At 40.5% G+C, this 12,001-nt stretch overlaps 1 protein-coding gene across 20 annotated transcripts in view; it reads right to left on the minus strand.

Annotated features, from left to right (window-relative positions):
• The window catches only part of PKHD1 (PKHD1 ciliary IPT domain containing fibrocystin/polyductin), a 485,802-nt gene that overhangs the window by 117,314 nt on the left and 356,487 nt on the right, over window positions 1-12,001 (minus strand). Inside the window, exon 63 of one of the 20 annotated variants that reach the window (XM_082729344.1) lies at window positions 279-557. The exons of 17 other annotated variants lie outside the window; for them this stretch is intronic. In XM_082729344.1, the coding sequence (XP_082585470.1) occupies window positions 520-557 (38 nt within the window). In that variant the 3' untranslated portion in view covers window positions 279-519. Of the gene's footprint in view, window positions 1-278; window positions 558-937; window positions 977-6,850; window positions 7,037-12,001 lie in introns of those variants that run through there. 2 more of the 20 variants (XM_082729345.1, XM_082729343.1) reach the window with 2 other exon arrangements.

Here is a 12,001-nt window from a genome sequence, read left to right on the forward strand (position 1 = left end):
ACTCCAAAAATCTTATGGTTCAGTTTTCTGAACTATCTCAGATAGTGAGGAATCAGTTCCATATGTATCTCCAGCTGAGGGGTTAAAACAGATAAAGTGCTCAGAAGAGTACCTAGCAGGCTGTAAACCCTTGACAAATGTTAGCCATTAATCACCATCACTATTAATGTATCATTAATAATGTACAATTATCCTTAGTATTATAATCAGTTTATTGAATGAACTAGACTCTGCAGGTGCAAGAGAGAAATTTAGGGTTTCTAACCAATTCTCATTTAAACTCATGCTATCAAATGATTTTTCTCAGGTTCTAGATGAAACCCTAGGCAGATGACATGACTTTTCTGATTGCTTTCACATATGAAAAATTCCAGTCCAATCCAATACAATCTCAAATTCTTTTTGAAAACGTTTTCCTTCCCTCAGCTTGAGTCTTCCTCAGGCTGAGAAATTTGTGATGGAAAAGAATGTGGTTGGCTTTGCACCATTTCTCTCTCTTGATTCTTCTTCTTCCACTCACTAGGAAGCCACTGGTCCTCCAGGGTTGAGCCTGGAGCCTGGGGTCAAGAGAAGGAAGAGCAACATAGGAAAGAAGAGGTCTTCCTTTACCAAAACATTTAAAACCTAGCTCTGATATTGTCTGAGTATTTCAGATTTCTAAAACAGTCTTTTCTGAGTTAGGTCTTTCCGAGGGTTCCACAGGGATTTATACTAAAGATGTGAACTGCCTGCCTGGCATGGTGATGCCTATTCCTGCTGATCACTTAAGACTTTACTTTTTCGGTAGCCCCTGTTGTCTGGTGTCTTCCTCTCACCTGAGGAGAGGGTCTCCTTCTTCTTGGGTGGGTCTCTGTTAGAATGATGCATGATCCTCTCCTTGGGTGGGTCTTGGGTGGGTCTCTGTTAAAATGATGCTTGATCCTCTCCTCTAAGAGACCCATACCTGGTCTACTGTTGGCCATCTTTGCTCAGCAAGCTGGGGGAGACGATCCCTCTGAGTAAGCTGCTTTAACCAGTCTTTCATATGTTAGGTAGGCAGAGGTGCACTACATTTTAACTACTTGTTCTGCAAGATCAACATCTACCGTCTTAATCTTCACTGTCTGACACAGTACCCACCAACCACTTGTGGTTCTATACATTTACCTTTAAACTGACCACAGTAATAAAATACAATTCAGTCCCTTGATCTCATGAGCCATATTTCTAGTGCTCAATACTCCAGTATACCATACTGGATAACACAGATATTGAAAATCTCCATTGTTGCAGAAAGTTCCATGAACAGAGCTGGAACTCAAGCACCTTGCTTTAGAAGGTAAAGCTTTTGTCATTATTTTTTTGTTGTTGTTGCAACAACAAAATAATGTTGTTTTGTATTCCCAGGCCTTGGAGCCTCTCCTGAAGCTACAGTACAAGAGAGAATTCACATTTACCTCTTTTTTTACATAATCAGTAAGTAGATAGATTTTGACATCTGGATTCAGGACTAGGAATATGTCAAAGCAAATGAATATAAGACAATTTCTCAAATACTAAAATCTTACATTAAATGGAAATAATTAATTAGAGTTCTCGTGATTGAGCCTCAAGTCTAAAAAATATTTACTCAGGCAAAATAAGCATGTCCATCATTTCTGCCTGCATGATGGGAAACAGAACAGTGTCCACCAAAGATATTATCCTTTATATTTATGGTGTTTTTACAGTTTATGAGCCACATGAATTAGTCTCACTTTTTTTTTTTTTTCTAGAAGCAACTGTGAAAAGTAGGCAGAACAGGTATCATTGTACCTAGACTAAAAGTACATAAATGACCTGCCCAAAGTCACAGAGCTACTAACTGGGACAGCCATGTACCCCAGCTTCTTCCACTTCATTATGCTTGTTCCTGGAAGGCCAGACAATTCAAAAACAATTCTTACTACACACAAAGAAAGCAGGAATTCAGAACCGAATCACTTTCAAAGACTTCCACAGTTTTGACTTATCTGGATGACCATCCAGATATCTGGCATGCTTAGAATTAAAATTAAATGTTATTCCATTAGCAGGATGTTGAGAAACACCTGGTCTGATAAGGAACACGAAAGACACACATTAGAGATATTCTCTCTTCCTCAGCAAGCTTGGGACCTGGGTTTTGTCCTTGAGCACATTCCTGCTTTGCCTCTTTGTAGCTTCGTGTAATTTACTCAATAATACTGATAGAGTTGATGTCAATTCCTTGGGAGGATGACCTAGTATGGAAAGACATTTGAACACAGCCAATAACAGGGTGAGAAATGCCACTACTACCGGTATATTTCCTTGTGGGGTAGAAGCTTGTTTATTCATTCTTTTGTAACTAAACTTAACTAAAGAAGAAAAAGTATGAAGAAATACATAGGAATAAGAAATACCAAATTCAAGATAGTTATCTCTGGGAGGGGCAGGTAAGGAAATTCAATTGATATAAGGGAGAGGCCTATAGGGACCTCAACTAACTTTGTAAGTTTATAATGTTTTATCCCTAAAGATGGATGGTGGGTATGTGGGTGTTCATTATGCTTTTTAAAAAAACAAAAAACCATTGAATAATAAAATCCTTCAAAATCAAGTTTCAGTAATAAAAAAGAAAAGTTAGTAAAGGCCCACTTGCTGGAACACAGATTATTTTTATAAGCCTGTTGGTCTTAAATTGAAACACAATACTCAACATTGTTTGAAACATTTTGCTATAACAAGGCTAAAACCTAGAATGTCCTCTGAATAGGGCTGGCTTCACCCAAGAGGGCTGATAATATGTGGCATGGAGTTGAAATGACTTTCTGGTCATTTAGCCTGACCACACCCTTCATACCAGTCACTAACACACTCTGGAATCTAGGAGGAAGAGCTAATGGGAGATACAGCATTTATCTGAAAACATTCCAAGAGTATTAACTTCAGCAAGCTTGGAGTGTCAAGATAGGTAAATACACAAATCAAATTAGTGAATGGTTCAGATTTATTGATAGGCAGAGGCATGGGGGAAGGGCACCCACTCCTACTGCAGGGTCAGGAAAAGCTTCACCAAGCTTTTCCTCCTCATATGGGTCTCCAGTTTGGCGGCCCATATGTCTTTGCCCCTCCACTTTCTCCAGGTAATGGATCCTGACCTCTGGCTAAGAGTGGATCCATAACCAAGCTCTGTCCAGTCCTATTCCCCCATTCCTTTGGATCCAATAATTGGTTCTCCAAGAGACATAAAGGCCAAATAGGAATTACCAGTCTTTCCCTAGATTTGCTATACAGATACCAGGAGAAAACAAAATTCCTTTTCAGCTGGAATTACTAAGCTGAACTATATGGAAAATGTTCCTCAGCATCAGAGGGGAATGAGGCCAAGAGTCACAAGGAGCAGAGACAAGCAGCAAGAGCAGAGAGAGGGGCTGGCTGCATTAAATCCTTGGTCCCAACTCCTGGCAGGCCTCATGGCTCAGATCTTCCTAACTCTTTATTCCATTGTGTCAGGGATCCCAATATCCTCCTTGGGGGCACAAATGAAATATTCACACATTGCTTAAGGTTCCCAAGTAGTGACTCACTCCCTCACCCTGATTGGTATTTTGAGTCAGCAATCACCTGAGGCAGGGCAGGGAAGGGGATTTTGAGAACAGAGTGGAAGGGAGACAGATGTGACTACTAAGGCAGTGTTAGAGAGGGTAGACTGGGCTCAAGGTGACTGGATAATAAAGTCAACGTGGTAGGCCAAGTTCAGACAGAGAAGACAGTTACTTGTTTTGACCCTCACTGCAAGTACCTACCACATGTGTCTCATTTCCAAAGGTCACAATACCTCATCAAGGAATTCCAGGGTAGAAACCTTTGGTTAAATGAGCTAAGTAATTTTTTGCTACTGGTTAAAAATTTCTGCTACATCTCAGAGCACTGACATCTTAAGAGTGGCCTGCTCAAGATAAGAAATTCTTCACTATGTTTAATGATCAATCTTTTCTATGGGAACGCAGTGCCTGAAGGCAAGTGGGCTATGTTGAAGGTGGAAGAGGGAGAGGAACCACTTGTGGGGCCCTTCAGATCATGTCGGCCGGACTGCTGTCCGCTTGGCCTATCTGCATACTGCACCCTTTCTCAGTAGCTATTTTCCTTCCTGTGTATATGTACCTCACTACATCTGCCCAATGATGTGGGCCATTCTTCTGGATTCTAGGAACCACAGTTGTTATTCTCTGATGCCTACTTCCTCTGGGGGGAAAAAATGGGGTAAATGTTGTCTTCATGGAACAGAATCACAAAATACTGGCATTAATGTTCACAGCCTAGAAATGTGGGCCTAGTCACTATTGCTTAGGAGGTTAAAATTTCTAAAGGATACATAAATATACTAAAAATTTCTCTGCAGATGATCTACTTGAAGTTTAAGCAATAAGGGTATGACTGGTGGGATTTGAAATTGAGCACGGAGAGATTATACTATGTCAGATCCATTAAATAACATTTGTTATCTGTCATCTGATCTATAGATAAATAGAGATAGTCTCAGTGAAAGTGATTGATGATATCTCCAGCCTCTTTCACATAAAATGGAGCAAGGATAAATGGAGATACAATCAAATAAAAAAACCTGGCAACAGCATTTAAAGTTGGTAACATAGTTCAATATATGGTGCACCCAAGTGTACCACATCAAGACAAAGGGAAATACAAACGCAATGTTCATGTGTTTGGAGTTGATTTCTTATTTATGCTGTGGGAAATTATCATTGAAGTAGTTAAAATACAGTACGAGGGTTATACTACTTTTGTGCTTATGCTGTTGGGACATTTCATTGTCTTATTTAACTATTTAATATTATTGATAATTATATAATATAAATATTATACAATTATGTAATCATTTAAATCATTAATTATTTAATTCAGTATATATCCTACCTGGCTAGAATGGCCATGTCTTAATATATTGACATGGCTGCTTCATAGAAATGCAGAAGAAGTAGCCATTTGTAACTATGTATATGAATACAGATTTAACTTAAATATCAGACAGATACTAACTAACTAACCACAGACTTGGAGGATCATTGTGAGAATAAAAAGAGGTAATATCTGTTCCTATCTTTCTAAAGGGTAAATTCTGTTATAAATAGTATGTTTCTTAGACTAGCAGAGCTAATTTCCCAATCTTTTAATTGGACTGATTGTACTGTGCAATAAGTGGCATTGCTCTCTTATAGCAAAAACTTCACTATGCCCTTGACAAAATTCATAAACAAAGCAAGATCTGGCAGCTCGTCAAGCACAGATTTTTATTTTTTAATTCACATTTGCATCCCTAGGATCTAATATGGCTCTTGTCATGTCATTATCACCATAAATTTTTGTGAATTTAAAAAAAAATTCTTAAAAGAAATATGACTATGTATATTTTAAAGAATGACTTAACTTCAGTGAATCTCAATGACTGACATGTATGTGGCGTTTCAAATACTAGGAAACCTTTCAGACACGTGTGTGGAGTCAAGGTGTGGGAGGCATTGCTGAAGAACAAAGCACTCTTAATCAATTCTATTACCAAACATACTTCTGGATCTTCTATTAAATGTTTTCCAAATTATCAAGAAAATTAGCAGATCTTCACTGCTACATAAGCAGCCCATGCCACCATCTTTTATCACCTGGATCCCTGCAGTAGAAATGCTAATTTATCTCTGTCAGCCATCCTTGCAAATCACCATTTATTTTTTCCAAACTTAAAAATGCAAAGTCAATTACATGAGTTTCCTTTGCAAGTGGAATAAAATCTTACATTTCTCTTCTGTTTTAAGATTTTATTTATTTGTTTGTCAGAGAGAGTGAGGGAACACAAGCGGGGAGAGCTGCGGGAGAGGGGGAACCAGACTCCCTGCCAAGCAAGGAGTCCTATGTGGGACTCGATCCCAGGACTCTGGAATCATGACCTGAACCAAAGGCAGATGTTTAACTGACTGAGCCACTGAGGCATCCCTAAAATCTCATGTTCTTATGTCCCACAAAGTTCCTCAGAATCTGGCCTCATCCATCGTCCAATCTCATCACAGGCTACCCTTGTATTTGTGCCCCCAGCATTATTCAGTCCCTCTGGTCTTCCTGCCTCCAATGTTCTGCTCCTTCTGCCTTGGGATTTCTCTCTGTCTAGAAGGCTTTCCCATCCACACATAACCTGGTGAAAGCCAATGCAGTTTCTGTCTTAGCCTGACTATCACTTCTAAGAGTCACCTTCATTGACTCCCCTTCACCCATCTCTACCTTTTTAAAGTATGCTGCACTACGACACTCTTACTATGGCATTTATCATGAATATAATTATATATTCACTTGTTTGTATGTATATATTTGTCTTTTATTGTTTACATTCCCAAATAAGATGAGGGCAGGAATTATGTCATTTTGCACACCTAGCTCTATGTGCCAATCACAATATGCCAATAAATATGTGCTGAATAAAGGAATGAATGAATGTATGTTTAATCTTAAAAATGACTTTCTGAAGGAAAACCTCTGGCAGCAAAGATAGCAGTTCCAGGGGCACCTGGGTGGCTCAGTTGGTTAAGCATCTGCCTCCAGCTCAGGTTGTGATCTCCAGGTCCTGAGATCGAGCCCCACATTGGGCACCCTTCTCAGCGGGGAGTCTACTTCTCCTTCCACCTCTGCCTCTCCCCTCTGCTCATGCTCTCTTTCAAATGAATAAAATCTTAAAACACACACACACACACACACACACACACACAGAGAGAGAGAGAGAGAGAGCGCGCCACTCCAGGCTAAAAAGGAGAAGGCAGTATAGGTAAGGGAAGTATTTACAGGGTGGCAAAACCTGGGGTGAGCCAATCCCCTACATCATACTGTGTCTGCGTCTATTTCCTCCATCACAAGACCAGCCCAGTTTCTCCTCCTGCCGGATGATACTTCATCCCATCTTTGTCCTGTAAGTACCCCAGAAGCCAGCAAGTAAGCATACAATGAGAGCTTGCGCTCCCACGGTGGGTAGTCCTATCTTTGGGCTTTCTTGTCTCTGTAACAAGCCGTAAAATATCACATATCACTCATCTGCTTGCACACTGTCAAACAAAGGCTCTCCTCAGTGCCATGCATTCTTCAACACTCTGGCGTCAGTTTATTTGCTTTCTCCCTTCGTTGGCATCGTTTTTTCCCCCTAATGTTACACCAACCTCTTAAGTCCAGCTAAACTTCAATTTTTATGTCTAGCTGCAACTTATCTCCCAATCTCTAATCCTAGAGATTCCAGCCACCAGCTGCATATGTGAATAGTTCCCATCCCATACAGTGGGCACCCCAAATTCAATAAAGGCAAAAGCATGGGCAATCATCCTCTTTATCTTACTTCTCCACATTTGCTGTTGGAACCTCCATTCCCCCAAAATATGCCATGTTGACTTCCTCTCATCAGTCCCCGGTGGTCAGGAGTAGGGAAGCCCCTTCTACTTCCTCTCTTTTGCCCTTCTTTGATCTATACATCCTCTCCATTCCCACTGCCATCAATCTCTTTCAGATCTTCAATGCATTTCCTCCAAACCTTAACAATTGAAGGTGTCCTAACAAGTCTTCCCATTTGTTCCCTCCTCCAACTCAATCTTCACCTTGCTTCCTACAGCCTGAGTAATCTTTATAAACTACAGCTTCTTATAGGCCCCTCCTCTATTCTGAAACCTTCAAAGTACTCCCCCCCAACACCACCATCCCCCTGTGTAGCTACTGAAGTAAACAGAAGTTTATGAAAATACCTATACCCTGTGTTATCTGTGTCCTTTATTCATGCCCCAGTGTGAAAAGTTCTTGGTTCTTCTGTTCAAAACCCCACCCATCCAGTCTGCTCCGAGTACTCTTCAGATATCTGCAGGTGCTTATCTTATTTTGCTCCAGATTATAGTTAGACACTTGGACTATTATAGTAAAGGATCTCCTTCAGGGTCAAAGATGAATCTCACATATAATTCTTCAGAAAGCCTCCATATAGAAAGAGTCATGGGCATCAAGAGAAAAAATTTAGGCATTGAATTCAGCCAGATTTGGATATAAATCTGGCTTTAGCACTGGACATAGCCTCTTAAACAAAGTCCCTAAACTCTGAGAGCCTCAGTTTCATTCATTTCAAATGATGAAAATGAGGCTTACTTTGCAAAGTTATTGTAAAGATATGATATATAAAGCACCTAACACAATGGCTGGCATGTATAAGACACCCAACCACTACTTCTCCATAAATGGAAGCTAGCACAATAGTAGTATCTGTTATTACTTTGTTTTGTGTTGTTTTAAGGTTTTTAATTTTTTTTATTTTTTATTTTTTAAAAAATTTTATTTATTTATTTGACAGAGAGAGAGATCACAAGTAGGCAGAGAGTCAGGCAGAGAGAGAGAGTGGGAAGCAGGTTCCCCACTGAGCAGAGAGCCTGATGCAGGGCTTGATCCCAGGACCCTGAGATCATGACCTGAGCCTAAGGCAGCGGCTTAATCTACTGAGCCACCCAGGTGCCCCAAGGTTTTTTATTTTTAAGTAATCTCTATACTCATTGAGGGGCTCAAACTTTTAACCCCGAGGTCAAGAGTCCTAGACTGTACCGACTGAGCTAGCCAGGCACCCCTATTATTACTTTGTAATAGAAAATCAACACATATTGGTTGAACAACCACAGTTAGCATAATAAATCTGTCCTGTCCTCCAGGAGGTTATAATCAGATGAGATCAGGCGGGTTTAGGGTGGTATGGCCGTAGACCAGGAGGTTATAATCAAATGGGGAAAAGAAGTCACCACTATATGCTAACATGATTAAGCATTCTCAACAAAATATAACATGAATAATTGTAAGAGTAGGCAGTTAGGTTCTAACAGGATGCCTGGAGGCCAGCAAAGAGGAAGTCATGGCCAACCATGAGGAAGTCAGAGGCCTATCCTAGCAGCACTCCAAAACAAAACCATAAGAAAATGGATCAAACCAGACAGGCCGAAGATGGCTGACAAAACAGGCCAAAGTTCACATTGTTCTTTCATTATACTCCATTAACACACTCAAATCTCCTTCCTGGGGCACCAGGGTGGTTCAGTGGGTTAAAGCCTCAGCCTTCAGCTCAGGTCATGATCCTAGGGTCCTGGGATTGAGTCCCACATCAGGATCTCTGCTCAGCGGGGAGCCTGCTTCCTCCTCTCTCTCTGCCTGCCTTTCTGCTTACTTGTGATCTCTGTCTGTCAAATAAATAAATAAAATATGAGATGGGAGTTGGGGGAAATTGGAAGGGGAGGTGAATCATGAGAGACTATGGACTCTGAAAAACAATCTGAGGGGTGTGAAGTGGCAGGGGGGTGGGAGTTTGGGGTACCAGGTGGTGGGTATTACAGAGGGCATGGATTGCATGGAGCACTGGGTGTGGCGATAAAACAGTGAATACTGTTATGCTGAAAATAAATAAATTAATTTTTTAAAAAATAAATAAATAAATAAATGTTTTTAAATTAAAATCTCCTCCCTAATGGTGCCATGACAGGAAACCTCTGACCAAATACAAAAGAAAAAGCACATAACCCTGCTTCCCAGAAATCCCACCTCAAGCCATGAATATGCCACCCTTTGTTAACAACTGTCAATAAAAGATAGAAACCCAAACCACAGGGGGCAAGCTCTCCCTTGAGCTCACCTGCTCTCACTTCTTGAAAGTATAGTTTCACATTGCAATTAAGCTTCTTCCCTTATACTTTACTCGGACTCCTCCTTGAATTCTTTCTTACAACAGAGTCAAGAACCTGGCACGGGGTTTCTGAGCAGAAAGACTTCCTTAGTTCTGGAGAAGGGAGGACGTCCTCTTGAAGGACAGGTAGGAATTTTTGGAAAGATGTAATAGCTGCAGTAATAGGCATACTCTGAACAGGAAAGGGTTACTCTCAATTGTTTTTTTCTTTTTTCTTTTTTTTAGGAAAAAAAAAATGAAGCTTGTTTTAAATGAGCCGTTAATCATTTATTTACTTAACTAATTACTTTACTGATTTATTTTTTAATTAACTTTTTGTTAAAAGACATTCTATACAGAGGGAAGAATTCTGGCTTGAAGACTCTAAGACTGGTCTAATAGGTTATCCGATTATAAAGGAATCATTTTGCTCCTGGAACCTTCATGAGAGCAGCTGCAAATAGCAAAATGTCAGATATGCTCTTAGCAGGAAACTAGAAAGAGTGAAGGGATGACCCAGCTGGTTATTTCCTTCCTTAAAAGGAGAATATGGGGAATTTAGTAGCCTTTCTAGTGACTGAATACTATCATACAGACCAGTGCCAGAGTTCACACCTACAAACTGATGGGTTATTCAAGAACAATTTAGGTTCAGGTGGAACAATTTTGAGAGAGGTGGGAAAATCAGTGCTTGAGAATATCAAATGGTGATGATAAACCCACCTCCAAAATTGGAAGTGAAAAATGTTCAAGTATTAAAAAACAACTGATGGTTATTTTGGATCTGTTGTGAAAGTATCTGTGTGTGAGAGAGAAAGAGAGAGAGACTGATTTAGGCAACTCAGGATATTTTCTTTCCCCATTCTCCTTCATCTCTATCAAGAGGAGAAAGGGAAAGAAAATACCCAAAATTGCCAAATCTGGACTTTCCAACCAAATTGAGATATATATACACACACACACACACACACACACATACTATACACACACACACACACACACACACACACTATACACACACGTATGGAACAAATGGGAAGAATTATGAGGACACTTTCAATTGTTTAGATTTGGAAAAAATGCATTGAAGATCAGAAAGAGACTGATGGCAATGGGAATATATATGAATATATATACGAACCCACACATATATATGTGTGGGTATGTATGTGTGTGTGTGTATATATATTTCATCTTGGAATCTTGGAATCACCAAGCATTTTTAGTGCTTGAACAATGGCTGCAAGATATCTATGTCTTAATTATCAGACTCTGTGAATGTTGCCTTCTATGGCAAAAGGTACTTTGCCAATGTGATTGAGGGTCCTAGGTGGAGAGAGCATCCTGCCTTATCCAGGTGGACTCTAAACAGAATCACAAATGTCCTCACAATTGTAGAGAAGCCAGAGAAGATTTAACCACAGAAGAGGAAAGGCAATGTGACCACAGAGGAGAAATTAGAGGGATGCAGTGACCAGGCAAACAGCAAGAGGCAAAATGGAGAGCAAAACACTCCAGTCACACAGTAAAGGAAATGAAGACAAGCCCCATGTCTGTCTCCTGCTGTGTGGCTCAGCTCATCTTGGTTGAAGCTTTCAGCTCTGAAGTTAGAGTAGGTCCTTGGGTAAGGGGAAGCAGGCCACAGTTAGGCTCCTGGGAGACGGAGGGGCCTGTGTGTTCCTGCAGGAGAAGGACCCCTCCCCAGACCAGTGAAGGCACCTCACCACTTCCAGCGGTTGGCTTCTCCACATTGGTTTTTCAGCCACCAGCGTGGGAAGATTGATGCCTACTCACTCAAATAGGCATTTGGACTTTTTTTTTTTTTTTTTAACAAGCCTAAACAATTGCTCCTTGTTTTACAAACTTCTGTTTCTGTGGCTCTTTTCCTGTCCAAGCCAAATGAAGAGCCAGGTTGAGGATCAGCAATCGCACCCTTGCCCATTTCAGAAGAAATGTCACTCGGGGCATCCTGCAAAGGAATTCCCACCAGTACTCCATGATGTCCCTCTTCCTTTTGGAGAAATGGGAGAAAGAAGGGGGAAAAAAAAAAAAAGAGGAAAATAAAGCAGGAACATGGGGGTAAGAAAGTCAGAGAGAGAGAGAGAGAGAGAGAGAGAGACCATCGGGTGCTTGTGCGTGACTCTCTTTCACATGGAATTAATGGTGGTTTAATGGGGTATGAAAGAATGTTTCACTGGAAACAATGAGGAACAATTGTCTAGCTCACGTTTCATTTCACAGGTCATTATTGCATTAAGAAGTAAATCGACCAAGTCCGGTAAATAACAGTGTGCG

Source organism: Mustela nivalis (assembly GCF_964662115.1).
Source record: "Mustela nivalis genome assembly, chromosome: 5".
Taxonomy (NCBI): Eukaryota; Metazoa; Chordata; class Mammalia; order Carnivora; family Mustelidae; genus Mustela; species Mustela nivalis.